The 24,960-nt window shown below is 28.0% G+C and overlaps 3 protein-coding genes across 4 annotated transcripts; 1 reads left to right on the plus strand and 2 right to left on the minus strand.

Annotated features, from left to right (window-relative positions):
- LOC111690705 (sialin) lies at positions 1-17,420 on the minus strand. Of its 2 annotated transcripts, XR_006941136.1 has the most exons (8): positions 17,083-17,420; positions 12,894-13,049; positions 5,834-6,137; positions 5,007-5,120; positions 4,510-4,936; positions 4,172-4,448; positions 266-4,108; positions 1-184 (listed from the first exon to the last, which is right to left on the minus strand). XR_006941136.1 is itself a non-coding variant. In XM_023453242.2 (7 exons), exons 2-7 carry the CDS (start codon positions 12,959-12,961, stop codon positions 3,772-3,774), a joined length of 1,527 nt encoding a protein of 508 aa, XP_023309010.1. In that variant the 5' UTR covers positions 12,962-13,049; positions 17,083-17,420; the 3' UTR covers positions 1-3,771. The 2 variants fall into 2 exon arrangements, 1 of the variants encoding a protein (XP_023309010.1); XM_023453242.2 differs by having other exon boundaries at positions 1-4,108.
- A 1,669-nt stretch (positions 17,421-19,089) lies between these two features.
- On the plus strand, positions 19,090-21,112 carry LOC111690700 (dynein regulatory complex subunit 2). The gene is made up of 5 exons (XM_023453238.2): positions 19,090-19,339; positions 19,410-19,523; positions 19,582-19,720; positions 19,782-20,404; positions 20,479-21,112. Exons 1-5 carry the CDS (start codon positions 19,175-19,177, stop codon positions 20,890-20,892), a joined length of 1,455 nt encoding a protein of 484 aa, XP_023309006.2. The 5' UTR covers positions 19,090-19,174; the 3' UTR covers positions 20,893-21,112.
- Positions 20,906-23,257, minus strand: LOC111690713. Its single transcript, XM_023453251.2, has 3 exons — positions 22,931-23,257; positions 21,331-21,529; positions 20,906-21,267 (listed from the first exon to the last, which is right to left on the minus strand). Exons 1-3 carry the CDS (start codon positions 23,219-23,221, stop codon positions 20,972-20,974), a joined length of 786 nt encoding a protein of 261 aa, XP_023309019.2. The 5' UTR covers positions 23,222-23,257; the 3' UTR covers positions 20,906-20,971.
- Positions 23,258-24,960: the final 1,703 nt, after the last annotated feature.

The raw sequence follows: 24,960 nt of genomic DNA on the forward strand, positions 1-24,960 counted from the left end.
TGTTTTATTGGTAAATTTTTTATATTTAACACTTCACTTGAAACCACTAAAAACTGCGATTTTCTAGAGAACTCTTGATAACACGTCCGTTCACAATGAAAGTTGACGCTATTAGTTGGAAGTAGCGTATCCTCATATGAGGCTAGAATAAGTTCGTGAGGAGATTGGAAAAGGACCATAACACCTTAAAAATTATTTTAAATTTTTTATTAATGAACAATTCTATAATTCCTCGAAAAAAAAACTTGAAATCAAAAATACATACCCAATCTATAAACAAACATTCACTAATTTCCCCACTCAATCTGCCAGTCAATATTCTTTTGTGATTTGGCCAAAAATAAAGATATTAAAAGAAAAACGCAAAAAATAAAAAAAAAAAATAAAAAAGAACATTCTGTAAATAATGTTTAAAAATATGTTTATACACCTTAAGAATCTTAAGAATTTGACTATTAATTTCAATTAAAATTATTCTTGGCTTTTTGCCAAAATTATAGAAATTCCAATATTGTGTTTACAATAAGCGGAGAGCAGTCGCAGAGCAATGCTTTTCATTTCATTAAAATTTTTCTTGTTGCTGTTGTGAAAATTGCTGCTGACGTTTTCTTTGCTGTTGTAGTTTTTATTTTGGTTGTTGTTATTATTATTTTAGTGTTATTGTTTTTCTTTTTGTTGTTTTTGTAAATTCCCATATGTTTTCACATTCATAAAAATTCCTTTGATGAAAACTATAGTGAGTCAATGAACAAATGAACAAGATTCGCAAAATATTTCATTTAAAAATATTTTTTTTAATTAAAAAAATGTGATTTTATTTTGTAATTTGTTGTGGGTTTTAAGAAAATACTTGTTAAAATTAAATATTTGGAATATTTTTTTTTTTTTTGAAAACATTTTCAACATTCAAAGTAAACAATTTACCTTTTGTTTATTTTTACTTTGTACGTAAGGTAAATAAACAAATAAACGAACACGTGGCCCCTTTTGTCAGAATTTGCGCCTTTTAAATAAAGTACAGCGAAAAATTTCCCTATTGGTTTTAGGGTCTATAGTGTTCATTTAATTCGTTTCTACCCTTATTGTTTTCTATTAACTCAATATGTTATTATTCTAATTTTTTCATTTGGATTTTTGCTTCAAGAAATGTGACACACTGAATTAGATTTTATGAATGGAATTTATATAATTAGGTCAATTGACCAACACAATCTCTATAAATTCTACTTAATTTTATTTGAAAAGAATTTTAATGAAGGACAATAGAAATATTTTTCTAATGAAAACCTATTTCGCACATTTCTCGAATATTCAGATTGCCTTGATAAATTCTATATTTTACATCGCTCCTGTTTTAAATTATAAACACGCTTTGTGACAAATCCACACCAAATTGTTTATAAATATTTAATAACATCCGTTGCCTAAAGATGTGCGAATAGTTATTTAATCAACTAAAAATAATAAGTTACATATGACGTTGTCAAATCGATCGTTCATGATTTTAATATTTATTTAAATGGAGTATCATTTCGGTTTGAAATCGATGTGTTTCTAAACAGAAGGATGCGTTGTCGAAATCAAAATGATGCATTTGCAAAATAACAACAATCCGTTGTTGTAATAACAACGATACGTTTTCAAAATATCAACGATGCATTGTCAAAATAACAACAGAGTTTAAAAGGGTGAGTGGATATTTTAATAAAATGTACAGGTCAACAAAATCGAATTTTTGCTTGACTTTTAAATAAAATAAGCTAATTCCTATCTTTATAACAATTTTCGGTTAGCTCTAGTTTTTGAGATATTGCATTATTTTTGTACAGACAATGTTTACGCCACTTTTTTGAAATTTTTACGAAATTTTGCAGAACTGGAATTAAATTCCAAAGTTTTTTTTTAACAACATGGAAATCTACATAAAATTATCTTTCTAAAAAGCATAGTCATGATGACAGTTATTGCAGTAATACTAGATTGCCTAGATTGTTTTATTCTGATAACAAAACTTTGTGCTAAATTTATTAGAGTTTTTCCATAAAGTACTACCAACACAAACCAATAATACAATTTTTCGGTTAAAACAGTGAATTCGCTAAAAACGCAGTAAAATATTTCGGATTGAATTCAAGTTTTGTTTGTTATTTTTACATTCCCATGAATTCAAAATATTATACAATCACTGCCGTAACGTTGTATGTCGTAAGTTTTCACTATTTTATTTTTTATTGTTTTTATGTCAAAAAACTTTGTCTGCGAAATATTAATAACATATGATGATACAACAATACGATACCGACAGTGAATTGGAACTATGAGAAATGTCCTTGTGAGGATCTTATTGCTTACAAAGTTTCATATTAGCAAATAGGTTTTATGTATCATGATGTATGAAGAACAAATATTGTTAAAAGTAAAAAAAAACACATTAACCTAAAATCACGAATTTATTGCAAAATATTTCACTAAATTTTTTAACGAATTTCCAATTGTTATTATTGTAAAAAGAAATCAAACTCGTTTAAAATTATAAGGATAAACCGAAAAAAGTAAAATTTTTAACTTCGCTGCGGGATATCCTGTAATAACTGTCATCATGATTATACGCTAATGATAGATAATTTTATGTTTGTGATTTATTCGAATAATCATAGATTGATCATTGAAATGTATTTCAGTATTTCAAGATATTGTGTCCTAAGATTTGAAAATAACCCGATTTTGGCTATATTATAATTCACGAAAATACCTTTATTTATAAAATTTGGCATGACATCTGGAAGTCCAATATGTCGACTTTGAAATAAAGCTTTCGCGTCTGTAGTCTGTCTAATTTAATATATGATGTTATTAGGAACTGAATACTTAAACTGCTTATTTTGGTTGACATATGTAGGAAATTTATAGTAAGAAGCGAAACTGATTTTCATTTCAACGATCGCTCTCCTCCAACGAACTTTTGGACCAGTGGGTTTCTGCTAGGTTTTAGTTTAATCTCACTCTAAGTTTGTTATATTTACTCGATTTGACTGACTGAAATGTGTAAATTTGTATAGTCTCGGTTTGGGGATTAACCATTGTGAACTTAATTCTGGATTTATTTCAGTCATACGAAATCAAATATGCTTTCGTATTTAAAACCCATTACAATATCGTAATTAAGCCATATTGTACAACATATGTATCTTCGGTTTGTGGGTTAATTTAAAGAGTTCTTTCTAGAATGATGTTTAAAGGGTCATTTAAAATTCCACCTTAGCACAAAATTACACTTCAAATTTTATGGTAAACAAATTTTGAACAAAAAATTTATATTTTGTTTATCTCTACCTACACATTTTTCCTCTGCCCATTTAATTGAAATTATTTTTGGTTTTTCACTGCTTTCTTTTTACGATTTGATTATTTCTTTTGATGATTCAAAACATTGCGAATGCAATTTGCAGAGATTTTTTTCTTTCTTAAAAATTTTTTCTTTTTATTATATGGCTAAATGATTATTTGCTTGCAAATATTTGTGCACAGTGTATTGACCTCTCTAAAGCGGACGAAGTGTGAAAAACAACAAAAGTGTGTTGAATGAATATTATATTAAGAATTTAAAACAAATAAATTCTATTTTAAATTATATTCTTATAATAAAATATATAAAATGATTATTTACAATACTTTTTTGTTTATCGTGTGATATATCGTTTTTTTGTATATATTACAAAAGGAAATTCTTTAAAAACCTAAAACTACTGGTGTGTGTGTGGATGTTTAAACTTAACTATGATTTTCTTTAACTTCATCTTTGCACTCTAAGGCTTCGTTGACATAACCCTCGGTAACGGCTTTTTGTCTAGTCATTTCGAGAGCTTTTTGTTCGGGTGATTTAGCCCATTCTTGTAATTCACCCGAGGCCCACATCCAATAGATAACACAGCCTACTAAATAAATACCAGCAGAAATAAAGAATACAGTCTTCCATTCTTCACTGGTTTGATTTTGTACCAAATAACCGGTCAACATGGGACTAACAATACCGGGTATGGTGGCAAATGTATTGCCAATGCCCATCAATACACTAGCATGTTGGGGAGCAATATCCAAGTGGTTAACGCTGCGTAGAAGAAAAAAATTAGTTACATTTTGTAAATAACATAAATGTTATTAAAAGACTTACGCAAAACCAGACCAGGCAAAAGCTCCCAAACCTACAGCTATGGTTATACACACCACGGACCAAGTGGGATCCAATAAATAGGCGGTGAGTACCATGAAAACAGTTTGAGCCAAGAAAGCACCACAATTGAAGTAACGTCTTACTTGTGTGGTGGTCAAATAACCCTTGACTTGCAACCAATCGGCTAAATAGCCTGAAACACCCAATAATATACCCATGGTAAGATATGGCACAGCTGATAGAAAACCAGTTTTATCCAAATTAAAGTTTAAGGTATCTGTAATAGCAAGGCAAAATTAGTCTCAATTTAAAGAAACAAATTTAAAAGATTTCCATACCTTTAAGGAATGTTGGCAATTGAGTCAATAAAGTATAGAAACCCCAATTTTCTGAAAAGTGTGAAACGGCAATGGCATAGAATGGCAATGAAGTAAATATGGCCTTCCAGGGATGTTTAATTCTTTGTTGTCCAGTAATACCAATTGTTTTCTGAATATAATTACGTTCATCTTCCGAACAGAAACGATCCTTATCGGGTCCCGAACGTACAATAACCAACCATAACACCAACCAAATGCAACCAATAACACCAAATACATAAAATACACTTTCCCAGCCGTAGGCTGAAGCTAAGAGTCCCGACGAGGGCATGGCAATAACAGTACCAGCATAGTTGCCAGCAAAAGCTATGGAAGCCATGCGAGAACGTTCAAGTGGTGGTGACCAGCGTGACCATACAGCATGTATACAGGGGAAGGTAACACCCTAAAATCGTATTAAAATATTACATTGGTTTGAGGACGAACAAAATGGGAGTTTTTAAGTTTAAACTTACCTCAAAGATACCTTCGATAATGCGCACTGCCAGCAACATTTCCAAACTGTGTTTAGCTGCCATGGGTGTGAATAGTGTCAAGATGGCTGTCGTTCCAATACCAATACCGAAAACCTGAAATCAATGGATATATTACATTACATTCGAAATATTAATACGGTTTAAAAAGATTTTTCAGTTTTAAATTAAAGTTTAAAATATAAGATTAATATGGAGACTATGTTCTATTCTGAACCGAGCTTTCAAATTATTACATTAAATTCTAACACAATTTTGATAATTATGAAATTTAGACTGAATGAACCATGATCCTCCTTTAAGAGATCTTTGACGATTATGGACCGATATAAAATTTTATAGATCAACAATTTTGCAGAAAACATTTATATCGGATTTCTACGTAATTATTAACGTAAATTATTAATGAGTGATAAAGTAATTATCTGTTTACGTCCCTAATATCGGAGCTATGGTAAAAATGGACTTATCTTCATAAAGTTTTTGTAATCTTGTCTTCTATAAAGTATAATAAAGTTTATTTGGACAAACAGACATATACTGAGATGTTTCCGATATTGAAGTTACAACCGATTTGTAGAAGTTAGTTTAAGCCCTAATCAGGGGCGGAAGGCATGGTAAATAATGGACCCATCTTTATAAAGTTTTTGTCAAGTTATCTTCACAACTACAACTTTTAACAAAATTATAAAATACATTTGAACAGACAAACAAAAGGATATATAACAAAAGGATAATATTGGATTCACAACCGATTTTTTAAGCCTAGTTTTTACAAATATAATTTTCATTTATTTATTTCAACTTACCAAATTACCACCAATTTTAGCTCCTATAAAACCGCCAATAAACTGAGTCATTATATAACCATAGAAAAAGGAACTTAATATCAGACCCTTCTGCTTAGGATCCCAAGGGAAATCTTGTTCCCATGATTCATTGCCATTTTCATCGATCACAGTACGATTCTCTGTCATAGCCACAATGGCCACACTTAAATTGACACGCAAAGAATAGACATTGAAGAAACCAAAGAATGCCAACAAGACGACTATATAACGACGTTTTCGCCAAAATCTCCAAGAAAGTGGTTCTGCTTCAACAATCTCATTACTGAAATAACAAACAAACAAAAATATATACAATCCCAAGGTTATTTTCAAAAATTTCAATCTACAGAAAGTTATTGCTAATAAATTGCATAAAACAAGGTCAACTAATCAAGCAATTCGTACTTCTAAGCTTTATCTGCTACTTTGCATTAGAGTCATAAGCAATGTTGCAACAAATTTTTTCACATTAGTAGTTGCAAGAGTACATCCCCAATTAAAAATAACTGACTTTTAAACCAGACTAGCACAGTTAGCCAATGAAAAACCCAGTTAAACTTAATCAGTGTTTCTTTTAATCAAACAGCTGTAAGTCACTTTCGCTTTCACAATAACCACAGCAGCTTGTTGCTGTTTTACAATCGCAACTGGTCAGACAGACAGACAGACAAACGGACTAATATAACAAAAAAACACGTTTTTCTATAGATACAACTTAATATGTATATTTTTTGTTGTTTTTTTTTTTTTACTTTTTTGTTTACACTTTTTAGTTGTATTCTCTATTATTGTTTTTGTTGTAGCAAATATATATAAATTTATTGTATATTTAAATTTATTTATAATGATTTGTTTCTCTGTGCTATTATTAATGCTTGAATGAATTTTACTCTCATAGAAAATATTGCATAATATGTGTTTGAATAGAACAAACTGGTTTCTTTGAACTGATTCACAGTGGGTTAATGTGAAAAATATTTAAATTCTAAAATATCGATATTTTCTAGAAAGTTGTGCATATCTTTGGCAATAAGAACGATCATTTACTAAAATATCGTTTTTTTAGAATAAACCAAAAATATTTGAGAAATCTTTTGTAAGATTCATTAAAATATCAAGTTTTCATTTAAATATTGTTATCTTCATATTCACTAGAGTGATCAGTATTTAATAGACAAAAATATGTTATGAAAATCTTTTACTAAAGATTAAATGTTTAATATTTTTTAAATACACATAGATCTTTTTAGATCGTTATTTTTTTAAATATATAATTATTTCACAAAAAAAAAAAATATTTTATGTAAAGATCGCTATATGTATCATTTTAAGATGAAACTTCTATTTACATATCGATCATTCTGTTAAAATACAATTTTTCACTTAAAGATCAATATTTTATATAAAGATCAAATTTTCATTTAAGGGGTTAATCATTATTCATATAAATTTGGAAATGTTATTTTCAAATCGATCTTTTAAGATCGTGTTTTTATTTCGAGATTGGTCATTCGTTTATGGGTCAGTGTGTCACTTTATTTCGAGATTGTACTGGATTGATTTCTTAAGATTGTTTTTTTATTTTGAAATTTAGCTTTCGTTTAAAGATCGATGTTCTATAAAAAGTTCGGGTTTCCTTTAAAAACTTCCAGCTGCCATTATGTGATAAATTTTTCATTTAAAGATCAATATTTTATATAAATATCGAAATCTTACTTAAAAATTAACCTTTAACTTAAAAACTATCTATTCTTTCAAGATCGATAATATTTATTGTTCATATTGTTATTTTATATAAATATCGATATTTCATTTAAAAATCTAACTTTAACTTAAAAACTATATATCCTTTAAATATCGTTATTACATTAAAAGATCAAGCAGGAATCGACATTGATTTTTCATTAAAGATCGCTTCTTTAATTTGAAAATTATTATATTTTTCTTAAATTAATCTTTCATTTCAGAAGAAAATTTTATTTAAATTTTGTTTTTTTTGAATATCGAGCAACAATTATTAATTTTTTGAAAATTTATGTTAAAAATTCCTTAATATTAAAATTTTCATGAAATAGTTTTTTTTTTAGATCAACTTACATTATTTTTCGAGTCTAAACAAATTTAATATGCAAAGTTTTTGTTTTTAGTTTTGCGTATATTTTTTGTTTATTTTTATTTCAAAGATTAAAGCATACAGGTTGTTGTTTTGCTATGTTATGTTAGTGTTGCTATTTATTCGATGATATCTGGTTGCAGAAAATAAAACTAAACTAGCTTATTATGTCTTAAATTAAAAAAAAAATATCAAAATAAAAGTTTGACGTAATTTGCATAAACTTTTTTAGTTTATTGACTTTAACAAAAATGACTTAATATTTCTATAAAATTCTAATTATTTCTAAATAACCTATATCAAACTCACTTTTTAACATAAAACAAAAGTGTGTTTCTTGAGTACAAAGCCGTTAAAATCTCTATAAATAAAAATAAAAAAAACTGGATTTTAGCCATTAATAACAAAAGTGGCAAATAAAAAATTGTATAAACCTCAGCTAACTTTTTAGGTTTGTTTTCTGATATTTTAATAAATAAAAAAATTTAATTTTAACACGGTTGTACTTTATCTGAATGTTAAAAATAATATTGCAATAATTATGAGTTCCAAGAAACATGTATTTTTTCAGAATCGACTTACATATATTTGTCAAAATAAGCTAACTCCAACAAATTATTGTTTTATTTAGTTAATTAGTATTACAAGAGGACTGCAGATATAATAATTACATATCAGATTGCAGATATGTATGTTTAATAAATTCAAAAGTGATTAACTCCATTTAAATCAATTATTTTACTTTTAGTAAGGTTTTATCATTCAACAAGGTAACTGTCATTAAAATATTAGCCCAATTCACAATCTAGTGTAAATGGTCTTGAATCATTGCATTTGCAAATGGTTTAGTATATTTTTACTTTACACAAACAAAATATACAGAAATACTCATGCTACGCTTTATAAAATATATACTACACATAAATACGTAGTTTTTATTTACTCAACTTTTGCAATACAAACTGACAGCTCAAAAAATAAAAAATTTATATAAAAACAATTTAAAAAACAAACGAAAAATTTAAAAAAGCAATAAAAAATAAGAAATTGAACCAAAAATGGACCAAAGGCCATAAATAGGATTATACTATATCTTCCAGAACCACCGGAGATAGAGGTAAGAACGAATTTAAAGCGAAAAGCCAGCAAAAAGCCGTGTATTTTGTGTGTTTGCAATTAGTGTTGTAAATTAAAGCTGAAAAATCGTTCACAATTAATAGGAAATATTTACAATTGCATAAATACAATTGCAAACATACACCAGATCGTGAATTGGGCTATTATAATATTATTAAATATAACTCATTTACAACTTAGCATTACTTTTTATAAAATTTTTCTATCTTTCTCAGAAATACCGGTTTCTGCATATTAAATCATTACCATTTATTTGCACAATAAGCAACGATAATTGTTACATGTATTCAAAATATAATTGGTGTCTTATAGTGTGTGTTTGATACTATGTTAATTTCAACCTAATCCCACATTAGTTTGTATATATTAATTTTGAACTTTCGCATTCCTTTAACGTTTAGTTTAGCAATTTCATCGACCATGAAAATTTGTAAGCGGTAAAAAGTTTTAACATGATTGATTAAGTCAAAGCAATGTTTCTTTTCTTGTCTTATTCCCAACTTTATATTAAATCTAAGAAATTATACTTTAATTTGTTAAAAAAGAAAGAAAGAAAATATGCGAAAATCAATTTAAAATAATAACACCTGGTTATTATTTAACGTTTGATTTGCATTTCATAATCTAATTAGTACAAATAGTACAAATGTTATCACTTGATTTGTCACAATATTTGCGCATAATTATTATGCTAAAAAAAATAGTTAAGATCAATTCAAATAAACAAATCAATTGCGGTATAAATTAATGATAATAAACTAAACTCATAAGAATGTGACGTTAATAATATTGTGTTAACAAACTCACCATTTTGATAGCTTAATAATATAATAAATCTAAAATTGTTTAATATAACAATTGCTAATTGTGTCCAACTACTAAATACAATACAAGTAGTAAACGTTCAAAAAAGTGAATGTTTTTAACTTAAAAAAACACATACAAATTTGTTAAACTATGAAAAACTTCAAGCAGCTGTTCTAAGAACAATGGTTACGAGTTTTAAATGTTAAAGTGCAATCGCACTAATACCACAATTAAATGTTCCGCCCAATTTAGGAAAATTTGTCTTATATTTTGTTGGAACTTAATTTACCAAGAATAGATAGATAGCCGTTTTAAAATCTGATAGATAGATAGATAGATAGATAGATAGATAGATAGATAGATAGATAGATAGATAGATAGATGGATAGATATATAAGATAGATAGATAGATAGATAGATAGATAGATAGATAGATAGATAGATAGATAGATAGATAGATAGATAGATAGATAGATAGATAGATATATAGATATATAGATATATAGATATATAGATATATAGATATATAGATAGATAGATAGATAGATAGATAGATAGATAGATAGATAGATAGATAGATAGATAGATAGATAGATAGATAGATAGATAGATAGATAGATAGATAGATAGATAGATAGATAGATAGATAGATAGATAGATAGAAAAAGTTAGAAATTTATATTTTTATAGAGAATTTCTCAATTTTTATTATCCGAGTTTTGAAAATTTACAATAAAATTGACGGACATCATTTTGAAAGATTCCCTTTTGTAAGATCTAAAATTTCCACAATATATTCTAGATTCTTATAGACATACATATAGTATAGCTACTGGATATTAGGCCAGACACACTTTTGGCTCTATCGGTAACGAACTGAAGTTAAAGGGGTCAAAGTTGGACATATTAGTGATACAGGGTTTTATTTTAAATAAGAGTTACTTTTCACATATTTGTCCTAGAAAAAATTACCCAAAGGCGTTTTGATAGCTATTTCTTCACTATTTTCAAAACAATACATTTTTTTATCCAAAATGAGTTTACACTTTGTAATACCAATTTTAAAGCGTTAACTTAATTAAAATTAATTTTTTATTAACATATTTATCTTTTTAAAATAATTCAGTCAGTGAGAAATGGCATACGAGCATTTAAACTTGTGAATATGTAAAACAAATAACACTAACAAATTACAAAATAATTTTAAATTATCTAGATTTAACAAAAACAACGGGGAATTTTTTACACTTAATTAACAGTGAGTGATAAAACTATAAATTTATAGTAATAACATTTGCCTAAATAATCTAAAGATTAATAAATATTTTCTTTCCCAAAGTAGTACCACTTATGACGTCAAGTTTATAGTTTTTGAACTTTACTGGTTTATTTTGAAATTAAAATCTTTCTTATCTTTTATATTACTATAATTTACTACTTTAATTTTGATTAACTAATTTATTGGATCTTTTAAACTGATTAGCATTGTAATCATGTTTAAAGTGTCAATTGACTAGTTTAAGTAGTAATACTAGTTAGATTAATAATGTTTTTATTAACAAAAAAAAGCGCCATTTAAAATAAAATATGTTTCTTTGTCCTTGACAAAAAAATTTTAAATGTTTACTTTAAGATATGATTTCTGAATGAGTTTTTAAGTTCATAGAATATTATTTAAGTTGTAAGTCGTATTATTTTATAATAGTTGTTAACACATACAACTTTACAACTACATACTTTTCTTATGTTGTATAAATTTATGGGGGTGTAAACTATACAACATACATGCAAGCAACAGAAATTCTTAATTGGTCTATTGTAGTTTTTTATATAACTATATAATAACTTAGCTTTTTAGAATAAATGTCCGAATATAATTGTGAATAACTGTAAAACTATGGAGGTGATGCAAATGTATTTCTTTGTATAAATTGAAGGCCGTTTTAAAATCTGATTTCCTAGTTCTTGACTGCAATCTTAAGCTTTTTTAAATTGTATCTACACCATTTCCAATGTATTTTATTTTTAATATTTTAAAAATTTTGTTTGAAATAATTTAAGTTGAAAAAGCCTGCAAACAACTTGTGGTTGTTCACTTTGAGAGTGCTTGTTGTATCTTTAACATAATATTCAGTGTAACCATTTAATTCATTTTGCGAAAACAACCTTTGGCAACACTAAATCTTTTTACACTTTCGATAAATGTACGCAATAGGTTCCCAGCAGTTTGGTCGAACCATCCCAAACTTCATATTTAAACATATACATATTCTACGAAGTCAATCGTCACCCCATGAAGGGACTGCAACAAGATTTTAAGTCGGTTTTTTAAGTTTCCACTCTCTGACTTACAAAGGTGACTTTAAAGTAACGATTATCTTCACCCTCGTTTACAAAGAGTATATCTGTGTCGGAAGATGAATAAGAGCCAACCAGGTGGCTAGACGTTAGTGGAGATCACTGTTTTTTTCTGATGCATTAACTTTTTGTTTACTGCTGGATTTATTCAACTTTAGAGTAGAAATTACCAACAATAGTTTATGGCTATTGTAACATTTAATAACATACAACACTTAGTATACTACAACATCGATTGTGAATTGAATAAATGCTTTGTATATTTTGAGAGATTTCATGGAATATTACAGAATTTTAAAACTGGTTTTGAGAATATTGAAACTTTTGAAATCAAAATTCTATTGCAAATGGTGTAGAGTAGCCAGTGAATGGATTATGAGTAATAAGTAGTCTTGTTTAAGTACCTATAGAAAAACCTCAAAGAAAAGAAGGCAAATAACTAGAACAACTTGTATGTAAGTGTATGCAATTGTTCGTTGTATGCAAGTGTAGCAGAATTGCAAATATTTGTATAATTGCGCAATTTACCGACACACCTTTAATTGAAATTACTTATTAACCGTTAATTTTTTTAAAGGAATTATATTTAAATAAAAATTGTTTAAAATTTGGCATTAAACTTACGGATCATATGTTGATGATTCCAATTGATGATTATTATCTTTTCCATTCTTTACAGGTTCTTCGTTCATGATTTCCTCTAGTCGTTTATTACAAATCGGCTTGTTAAAAAGTTTCCTCCATAAAACTTAAACACAATAGGTTTAGACGGTTTGATTTCTGTAAATATTTATAATGAAATTAAGGTAAATACATATTATTTATTTAGAAACAAACATGCAATGATCATTAAATATTATTATTATAAAAGTAAGTTTTAACTGTTGCAAAACCTTCGCTTTAAAAATATTTCATTTTAATATTTTAGAATTTTTTTGTTTTTAAATTGGCACGCAATTCATCTACTTATTTGCCATTTAATATTTATTTAACTAATTTACAATAATTTGTTTAAAATATCAGCTGTGTTACGTTGCAGTTAATTTAAGGTCTTTCCCTGCTGTATTTGTTTAATGAATTTTATTACGGGACTTAATGGAAATATCAAATGCATCACCAAGTTATGGTTGGAGTTATTTGTCAACTGCCAAAAAAAAAAAATCAAAAACAAACAACAAGCTACAACTTCATTAACAAAAAAAAAACACTTAACTAAACAGGTAAGTACTTGAGCTATTATTACTTATAAATGTATTGCATTGTTACTTATACAGTCATACTTATACATATACCTAAATATGTACCTAAAAGTATTTTAATTATTTTTATATATTATGCACACTTTCACGTGTTTTGAGAGGAAACGATTCGATATGGTTTTTATTTTATAAAAACAAGTTTTGTTTGTTAAAGTTTGTTTTTTTTTGTTTAATTATTTTTAATATGTCACTCAAAATACGTGCGTATTTAGTTAATTATCAATTGTTTTTTATTTGATAATTTGGCAATGACCGATTCCAAAGTTGATATTTTGTCTGAAAATCAATCAATAAATGCACTGAAGAAGTTGTTTTCAAGTGCAGTTATCGCTTAAACAAGTTATTTGGTATTTTTTAATCTATTGGAATGTCTGGTTTCTATAGATTTGACGTTTAATTCATAATTGCTATACGGTGTTATTAAATAAAAGTAAATATAAATGCGATAATTAACAAAATGTAAGGCACACTTTTCTAATTAGAAACGTAATTTTAATTAGGAAAATATAACAGTATTGAAATGAACGCTTAATATATTTACGAGCCCTACCGATCTCTTTAAACACCAGCAGTTCAATCGAATTGTAACGAACTCCCTATTTAATCTACAATTTAGAGTTACCCCTAGACAACGAGCGTCCTAACGTGGCTAGCTATTTTAACATGTTTGCTTGTCTTACGAGGAAGTCAATCGTCACGTCATAGATTACAAAGAGACAGAAAAAGGCTTTCTTTTGTTTTTCCAGTTTCCCCCCTCTTGCTTTCAAAGGCAACACTAAAGTTTTCAACCTCGTTTACAAAACGTAAACGTAAATGGAAATCACTGTGTTTTTCGGAAGTATTGACTCATTGTAGAAATACTGGCATGAATGACAAATTGTCTTTCATTAAATAAAAAGTGAGAAAGAGAGAGAGAGAAAACGAGAGTAATTTTTGTAACAAAAGTACATATATATATTGGACTTATGAATTCAATATTGAAAAAATGTGAAGTAGAAATATATAAATTTGATTAGATCGGCATGGCATCAGCTATAATTCCCGATAGAAACTAAAGGTTTTGCATGAGTTCCCCAATTGGTTATGAACCCATAAAGATAATTCTAGTTTTTATTAGATTCTAAGACAGTATAGATATGTCTGTAATTTAGTTAACCGTCCGACTGTTGAAAGCACAATATAGCACGGAAAAGAAATAGTGACGAAAATGTGTAAAATTTGCCACAAAATTTAATATGAAAAAAGTTCTCTCGGTCCTGACCTCGTATAACCTCTTTTACAGAAAATTGGTTTATAAACTAAAAAAAAAAATAATTCTTTTAAAGGAGAGTTCAAGTGATGACATTTTGCAAAAAGCTGACTTTGTATGACCCAATCCCTATATAATGTCTCCTTTTGAAAACGATGTTAACCTAAATTTTTATATATATTTTATAAACATAATACTCTTTTCCAACTTGTATGAGAATCGGTCCTTGTCCCTACAAAACTATTTTTGTTCTAAAAAAAATTATTTTCTTCAAAATTCTATAGAATTTGGTCCATAATTGGCCGAAAGTTCGCTTTATATTACTGACACGATAAAGTTTATATCTAAATTAAACGAAATTCGTAAAGTACCGATTAAAAGGCCTATCGAGAACATCACTATGTAATTTAAACATTTAATTTTACAGATTCTTTAACTGATCTAAATATATCCTGTTATGATGCATGTCTGAGAAAACGTTTATATTCGTGTTATCTTACAATGATAGTTACTTTAGTTCTGTATGTGATTCTTTGGATTTATTTCACAGATATAAGACATAGAGAAGCTTTTTGGTGATCAATTGACTCCTTTTTGAATCCTGTGGTAGTTAAACTATTCTAAACGAAATTGTTCTAACCCCACATACCAGGCAACTAGAAGTTTTAATGTATTTTATGAAAAAAGCTAAATATTTTCATTGATTACACCATTGTGCTGATATTTGTAACGCACTAAAATATTTGCCAATCTCAAAGTCTCAGAATCATTTTCTACATCGATTTAGCTATGTTCGTCCGTCCATAAAAACTTTGTTATCAAATTACAGGTCGCCATTTAAAGATAATTTCATAAACGTTTCTTTCAACCAAAGGTTCATTATTTCACCTAGTCCCCATACAACCCATAATTATGATAAATATTCGTTTTATATAAGTCTAAACTATGCTGCCGACTTTTTACCCTAGCTCCCATACAAAGTACTCTTTAGAAAATGACTTGAAGATCTATATCTATATCATATGTACCCCTATATCTTCTCTTCTTTGTCCACAAATTGTTAAAATATTTCGGGTTCCATGATCGACTATACATTTTCACTTGTTTAGATTGAAACTGATTTCTCTTCATTACTTCTTATGTATCATTTAAAATGATCTTATTTCCAAACAAAACCGAGCACTATTAAAACCGATATTACTAACTGTTATATTTTTTTTATTATTAAATAGTTAAAAACTTATAACAATTAATATACATATACATACTTGTGTAAGCCAGAAGGAATTTCGTTTAAAAATTTTTGAAAAGCTCACGTATAAATCCAACAGGTATGCTGCGAGCTTAAAACTTATGTTAAGTTTGCATGGACAGATCACACTAAATCAAACTATAAAACTACACAAAACGTGTAAACTATTCTTTCTTATCGTACTATTTAATAGATATTAATTGAATCGTTGTGTGAAATTAAAACCACAAAAATCAAAATTATTTATTTGCAGAGGAATTTTTTCCGCAAACTTTTTAAAACACAACGGAAGAACTTAATAAAAGTACAATTTATGACAGGGCTAATAAACAAAAGTAATAAATGAAAGTTGTATTTATATGGCAAAAAAAATTGTTTGACTGCAAACACAAATATTTTGTTTTTAGTAGTTGTTAATTATCTAAATACTTAAAAATGTCCATATTAAATAATTTGTGAAGTACTTATTTAACTAATCGTAAAAGTATATAAATTTATTATGATGTAGTTAGTATTGTGAAGTTTTTTGTTTTTTTTTTCGAATTTTTATAATCTTTTGAGTGCAATTTAGAGAAATTTTGAAAAAACACAAATATGTGCTATTAAGAAAATCTAATACCAGCGTAATTAGTAATGAAAATCTTAATCTCGATTAATAAAATTTTTTTGTATATTTCCTCATGTGCCAATTAACAAACAACAAAAAAATATATTTTATCTTTATGTCACACAATAGTAATTCTGTTGTATCTTTATTTGTATGAGAATTAATCAGTGTTTTCTTATATTTTTTGTATTTCATTTTATACTTCTTAGTTAATAAGTATTTTATTGGCAATTAGCTAATATAAATATTTGTTTGTATTGTGTAGAAAGTACAATGGCAACAACAACAATAGCACAATAATAATTATAGTTGAATTAGATTAAATTTTTTTTTGAAAATCATGGAATTTGATATAATTGAAAGTATTTATGCAAGTCAGTGAGTGATGTTTAAGCAAATTTAACAAGATTTTTTTAAGGGTCATTTTATATATTTTTAATATTTACCTGCTGCTTAATTTCAAGTTTCTTAAATTACTTCAATAAATACACTTTTCTATCGAACTTTCTCACTAGAAATCTATTGTTTTCTATCTAGTTTTTTTCTTTTTTTTATATAACTTGTTGTAGTTTCTCATAAACCAGTAATTCTTTTTTATTGTTTTCCTTTTTGGCAATATCGTGTTTGAAACTGTATTTATGTTTTATTTGTTATTGGTAGGTAGGTTTGTATTTTAGCGTTTTTTTATTATTATTTTTATTAAATTTTGCAGCTTGTAACACTTGCAAACCGTCTAAAGCTTTTGAGTCTCTGCAAACGACTAAAACCCCAAATGTCTGTTACTCCACGAATACGGTTTGAAAACAAATCCAGCCAGTAACTACTACTCATACGACTGGCAGCAAAATAACTGCTTTAACGGCAGCAGTATTGTTTATGATCGTTTGTTATATATATATTTTTTATTTAAACACCCTCTTCTTGTTTACGCTTTGCTCACATATCATGTTTATTGGGTTACTTACTTGCTGTATTCGATTTCTCAGCATGAGCGTTACAATTTGATTAGAATTACAACCACATAACTACTGACGAAAAATTGTCTAAATTTCTGTGCAAATTGTGAAACTTCTGTAATGGCCGGTGGGACGATTGCTAACATAAATATATTACAGCGACAATCTAGTCATTAGTCTACTCCATAATTTTGTCTAAAGTCTAGTCCATAGTCTTGTGTAAAGTCTAGTCTATATTCTAGTCTATAATCTAGTCTATAGTCTAGTCTATAGTCTAGTCTATAGTCTAGTCTATAGTCTAGTCTATAGTCTAGTCTATAGTCTAGTCTATAGTCTATTCTATAGTCTAGTCTATAGTCTAGTCTATAGTCTAGTCTATAGTCAAGTCTATAGTCTAGTATATAGTCTAGTCTATAGTCTAGTCTATACTTTAGTCTATAGTCTAGTCTTAAGTATAGTTTATTGTCTAGTCTTTAGTCTAGTCTATAGTTATATCCAACCGAAAAAGGAATAACTTAATCGACTCAAATTGTGCTGACTGTCGCTTGCAGTCTCAATTGTAATCAAATCCAAATAACACAAACGCTGTAAAAGCTACTGTCGGCTCGACTTCTTTATCTTGTAAAAATTTTTAAAAAATGTTTTGCAAAATTTGTTTTTGTTGTTAAAAAAATGTTTTTGAACTAAACAGTACTACAAAATACAGTTTATCTGAGAGGTAATAACAAAATTATAATCGCTATTTGTATATGTCGATAAAGACATTTGATAATCTAGATGACATCTATAAATTAAGCTGATAAGTTAGTGCTAATATCTTAAGTACTTTTTTATTTCATTAATTAATGTTAGGAATTTTTTTCTTTTACTTTCAAAACATATCTTTTAAGTAGTAAACTCTTCAAATATAATTGTTATAAACAATAATTTGTTTATAGAAATAATATGAAATATGACCATAATTTATGAAAGCTGGGGGCTTGTATCACTGCTAGAAAGTAATTGAAAACTTTTTTAATTCTTTAAAAGTAAAGGCATATAAAGATTTAATAAATCTGTAAGAGAGCATTCTACAATTGTCATGGCAACAGTCATTTATAGTATTTTACTTAGTATCTTCACTATTTTTTTTTTTTTTTTTTTGATAAGTTTCCTGGTTGATATCTTATTCCCGTATTTATAAAGATATTAATCGCTTATTTTCGGTTTGTTACGCACGTTTTCCATTCAATAAACCATTAATAACTTTATTAGACATTTATGAATATGGGGGTTAGTTTTTGCATAAATTTAAATGTTTTTTTGAAATTGAAAATCGAAATGAGATTCCTTATCTTCATCAGGAAAAAAAAAATAATATCGTATCGCTCAATTGAACTCAATGTTTGTACCTAGGAAAGTTTTGAACCGATTTAGAGATAACTAGATATTATTTTAATAACGTTTACGTTTTACTTTTTTCTCTAATTATTAAAAAAAGCGATAACCAATTAGTTTTAATTATAGTCAAAAAGAAAATATATTTTCTATTTAACAATTAAAAATATTCCAAAAAATCCATATATTTCTTTAATATAACAAAATGGCCACAACTATAACCACCACCGAACCAGCAGATAACCCATATGCCGAATATTTAGAAGATGAAACGCCTAAAGAACAACCAAAAAAGAAAAAGTTGACCAAAGCCGAACAAATGGAACTTAAACAAAAAGAAGAAATTGAATTTAAAAAATTGGAATTAAGAGTAAGTTTTCCTACTTCTACATCACGAGCACTCCCATAAAATTCCATAATTCTCTCAAACATTTACCAAGGATCTTATGAGCAGAGAATTTGAAATGTCCAAGAAAACAGCAAAGAAATATCATAAACATTGGGAAAATATGTGCAGGGAAGTCAAATTGAAAGAAATGAAACAGGAGTTAGAGGTATGTGTGGTTGGGACTTTGAGTAAGGATATGTTTTAGTTCATTGCATTATAAGTAGGATTGGGAAAAGAAAGTTAATCGTGTTATGCAGCAAAAAGATGAAAAAATTCAACTTATTTTAGATGAAATTTCTGTAACAGAAGAAATGCATAAAAATAACTTTTCCTGTCAACTAGAAGTTATGAATTATTTAAAGGGTCTGTTATATATATTTTGCAAATATATGCAATTTTGTTTTACCACTCTTTGTTTTAATAGATACTTTAAAAACTTTCCAAGAAACTTCACGCCTTTTATATGAACAACAAGCTTCAGAAATTTTGCATGATTTTTATGATGAAGTTGCTGCAACAAACGAAATCGAAAATTTTGTCAAATTAAATTGTGAAAGTGTAGTTCATGCTACTGATCTTTTAGCTGAGCAGGAACTACTAAGCGATTATAATATATTCCTAGACAAACGTGATGATCGTGTTAATACTGAAATTGAAAAACGTTATCGTTTACGTGATGCTGTCACCAAAAGAATGAAAGATTTACGCAAACAATTAATAGAGTTTCTTGATTCATTGCGAAATGTTTCTTTGGATGTTCACAAATATGAAAGGATAAATACTTTAATGGAACGTCAAAGAAATTTTGTTACCGAAGCGAAAAAACTTAATGAAATAGAGCAACACGATGCTCGAGTTTATGCCGATCTGCAGCATCATTTATTGAAAGTAGAGGCAGATGCTAAGCGCAAGATACATGATCTAAAACTAGAACATGCTTATTTCATGCAAATACGTAAAAATATTGAGAATGAAATTAAACTTGATCGAGAACAGACCCATGAAAAGCTAAAGATAATAAGTAGTGAAAGTTTTAAAGTGCTAAAAGTGAGTTTTTGATTCTATGATCACTTTATTACTAAAGTAGATCATGTTGAAATAGTCATAATTATTCATTTTAGAAATTTCAAAAACTACATAAACATGGTGAACTGTTATTATCGCTGGCGACCAATTGTAGAAAGTTTCAAACAGAATCCGAAAAGGTAGTAGCCTGGGGTGATTTTCAAGAACCCTTAAATGATAATGAACACGATAAGGAACCTTTTGAATTGGAAATTCTAAATCTGAAAGATCATGTAGATATGACAGAAGCAGAATTAGAAAACAATATAGAATTAATGAAAAATTTTTGGCGTCGTCAAGCTTTAGCTGAAGCTCAAATCGTACTACTTGAAGAACACAAACAGCAGCTGTTAAAAGAAAATCAAAGTTATATTGAGACTATCAAACGTTTAAGCAAGGCCGATAATGTGGAAGATCTTAAGGAAACTTTGAAAGTTCAAAGCGTTTTAAACAACGAATCATTTTTATAGATCGATGTATGGATTTGGATTTGCTTTTAATTTGGACTTGATTTATTTTATTAAAAATCTTTAAAATTTTCACTTATTATTACATTCTTTTATTATCGTAATTGAGCACATCAAATGTCAGAATCTTATAAAAAGACACCGACCAATCTTGATCATTAGTTTCATTTAAATTTGGAGTGTAATCACGACGAAAACGTATGAATATTTCGGCAAAAATAATACGATGCGGCACTGCCAATACATCGTAAGGAGTTTTAAGATCCGTATCCAGTTGTCTTAAGATCTCATTGATTTCTACTGTTTCTTCAGCAGAATCGAAATCTTTTGTATTTCTCATTCCCACAAACCACATATCGATAAAACAATATCTGCGACCTGAAATTAAGAATGTTATTACTTTAATTAAAAATAAAAATTCCTACAATATTTAAATTTTACCATAAATATGTTTTGTTGTCACTTTCATGGGTATGGCTCGACGTAAATGTTCCGTCTTGAATCGCACCAATTTTAGACGCGTATCGTTACGTGATAGTGACATGTCTTCCGTTATTTGTTTATATCCTATTGGTGTGGTAAACTCTCTTACTTTGAGAGTATTTTGATCTCGTATTATATCTGTTAGAACCACTGCAGCCTAGGGAAGTTCAAAATAAAAATTTAACAGATTTTTTTTTATTAATTTAACATCAACTGTTGTTGAGTTTGTAAATTTGTATGTTGTTGAAAGTTTAGTTTAAATTCAACAGTATAGGTTTTTGTCTTGGCTAAGACATTGTTTTTTAAGTAAATACCCAAACCTTTGCTTTCTGTTGTACGCTATTGTGAATTACAGTAAGTGTTGCCAGAAAAATTTTAACTTATGTTTCCAATTCTAGGCTGGAAATCCCCAAAAAACCTTAGTTTTCCCAAAAATCAATCATGATTAAGAGTAGAAATACAAACCTGCGGATGCGGTTCTGGCCCCAAATGTAATGTGGTTGCTGATTTGTAGCCATTTTAATGTTTTTTATTAATTCTTTTATGCAAATATACATGCTAAGAGCCCGGAGAAAGTATACCCACCATCAAAAATAATGGATCGTCTTAAATTCTAAGACGATCCAGCCTTGTCCGTCCGTCTGTCTGTTGAAATCACGATAGAGTCCGAACGGAAAAAGCTAGAGAGTTGAAATTTTCCACAAATATTTTTTTATAGGTAAGGTTTGTTTGGGCAATATCAGTCCATGTTTTCGCATAGTCTCCATACAAATGTCCCCCGAAATAAAGCTTCGACAGCGACAAAATTTATTTAGTTTTATATGAGTCAAATTCTCTCTACCAAATTTTATGAGGATCGGTTCACAATTGACCCTACCCCCATATAGGGCCTCAACATATGGCCCCCTTCAAAAAATGACTAATGCTTATTACTGACTTAGAAATACGATTTTAACGCTGAAATTCCTAATTTTATACCCCCATATAGGGCCCTCTCAGAAAATGACTTACGCTCACTACTGGCTAAATTCTACAAAAGTAATTTTTTTATAAGCACAAATCTCTCTACCGATTTTTATAAGAATCGATCGAAAATTACTCTTCCCGCCTTTAAGGTCCCCTTTAGAAAACTAATATAACGCAAATTACAGTGCCTGTACAGGGGGACGGCATATGGTTTGATAATGGGTATATAAGATTCGGCAAAGTCGATTATAATACTTGTTTTGTAATAAAATTCGTACTGACTCGTACAGCTTATATATCCAGAGGGAACATTAAATTTACTTGTACTTATTTGTGACTCTTTAAACTGTATTACTGGAAGAATATTTGTTTAAATTCATTCTTCTAGATCTCTATATGATCTCTATAGTGCTTTAACGGACGGACGAACGAAAACCGAACATGGCTAGATTCAGAATGTTTATACTTTTGTCGGACCACGATCAACATTTTGATGTGACAAAATCAACATAAAAGGGTCACGAATTTGTATCTAAATATTTCAGTTGGTATCGTGTTCCATACATAACATAATCACATCTAACAACCTTACCTGTTTTGAACCCCTTATAAATTCCGATTCTACAAAATCCGAATCCCAAAATAAACGAAATTTAAATAAATTCAACTTTGTCCACAAATATTTCCAGGGATTATGTAAATATATTATTTTTGGTATAATTTTACGTTTTTCATTATTAAATTCCATTTGACGTTTCCAATTGTTGATATAACGCCGACGCATCATACACGGATATCGCCTGCAATAATTTGTAATTAATTTTGTTGTATTGTTATTAAACAAAAATGTATTCGATAATTTATATAGAAATTTTGTTAACATTTTCAAATTTTTTAAAGATTTTTTATTTTTTTTTTAAATTTAGTTTTTTTGTTTTGGTTTTTTTTCGTTATGTTTAGAAAAATATAAAATGCCAAAAGTTCAACTTTCTTTTCAAAAATAAAAATCAATTTTTTTTTTATTTCTCTTTGCATTATACTAATAAGTTTTTTTTTTTGAAAAATAATCAAGCAACAACAAACACCCACATAATTTCAGTATTTTGAAATATTGTTTTCATTAAATGTTGTTTTGAATAATGTCATATTTGTGGTTAGTTAGTTAATAGTTTAAAAGCAACATAAAATAGCTAAAGGGGCTGAAAAATAAATTTTAATTTCATAATTTAATTTTTTCTCTTATATTTCTTTATAAAATAAGTGTAAAGTACTTTTTAAGACAAAACATAAAAAGTCTACAAGAAAGAACATTTCCTTGTGTTCTTTTTTTTCCTCTCTTAATAAAGACCACCTAAACTGTCTTTTGAAATGTATGAAATTTAAATAAAATTCCCATTTGTCCATGAAAAGCAAATTTCTTTGTCCGATTTGATAATGTTTCTTTCAGATTTTTCTTTAATTTTTTTTATAAATATTGTTTTTTTTTTTTGTATTTTTTTGTGAATCGTGAGTCATGAATAGCCTTGGAGAGTTATGTTTTAAAACGCCATTTTGCGCTTAATAACTAGTTAATGATGATCTTTTATCTGTATTATAGTAGTGTAGTATACTTCATATAGTTTGCTTCAAGATGTGGCATATTTGTATGTATCGGCATAATATGCAACAACAACAACAGCAACAACAAACACATGCTTAAGCTCATATAATATTATTATTATATAGTAGAGTTTCTTGTACTGTGTGAAGAACTCTCTGTGTGTTATTTAAAAATTCAAACGAAACAAGTTTTAGTTTTTATTGGTCAAATGTGGTGGTTTGTTGCTTAAGCATGGCCAGGATCCTTTTGGCAGTCAGCGTACAACATTGGCGCACTGATTAGCTGTAAGAACACTCTATATGCCACAAACAACAAACTTATAAAAGCGACTCGTTTTTTTGTTTTTATATTTTTGTATCTTTTTTTCTTTTTTGGTTTATTTTGTTTGTTGCGCACACATTTAAAGCACAAAGAAATGGCAAAATTAAATTGAAGGAAAAAAAAGAAAAATATCAAAAATCCAGTTTAGACCAGACGCGTGAGTTTTTTTTTTTTAATTCGAGTCCAAAAATAACACAAATTTTCATACCCTATATTACAATTTTAAATGTATTGTATTGCATGGCTGGCATGTCATGGTGTATGGGTATGAAACTGAAGATTTTTTTCATACACTTACATACTTATATTGTCCAGTAGAAGAAAGAGTGTCATAACCTGGTATTTACTTATGATTAATATGAAACTTTATTTCTAATAGACCAAATCAAAAGCCCAGAAATTTCAACCATATCTTTATCTCGAAAATGTGTAAATATTTAAAGAAATAAACATTTGGGGAAATATTTGACCTTTGTATACAGATTGTGGTACCAAATAGACAAATGTTTATAATTTTTCAGTAATATCCATTGTCAAAGTATATATACGGACGAAAACTTTATGTTCGTTGTCGAAATCTATATTTTGTGTATATTGTCTATTTTTTAGACTAGTCTATGAACTATTCTATAGACTAGCCCATGGACTATTCTATAGACTAGCCCATGGACTATTCTATAGACTAGCCTAAGGACTCTTCT

The sequence above is a fragment of the Lucilia cuprina genome, chromosome 5, assembly GCF_022045245.1.
Source record: "Lucilia cuprina isolate Lc7/37 chromosome 5, ASM2204524v1, whole genome shotgun sequence".
Taxonomy (NCBI): domain Eukaryota; kingdom Metazoa; phylum Arthropoda; class Insecta; order Diptera; family Calliphoridae; genus Lucilia; species Lucilia cuprina.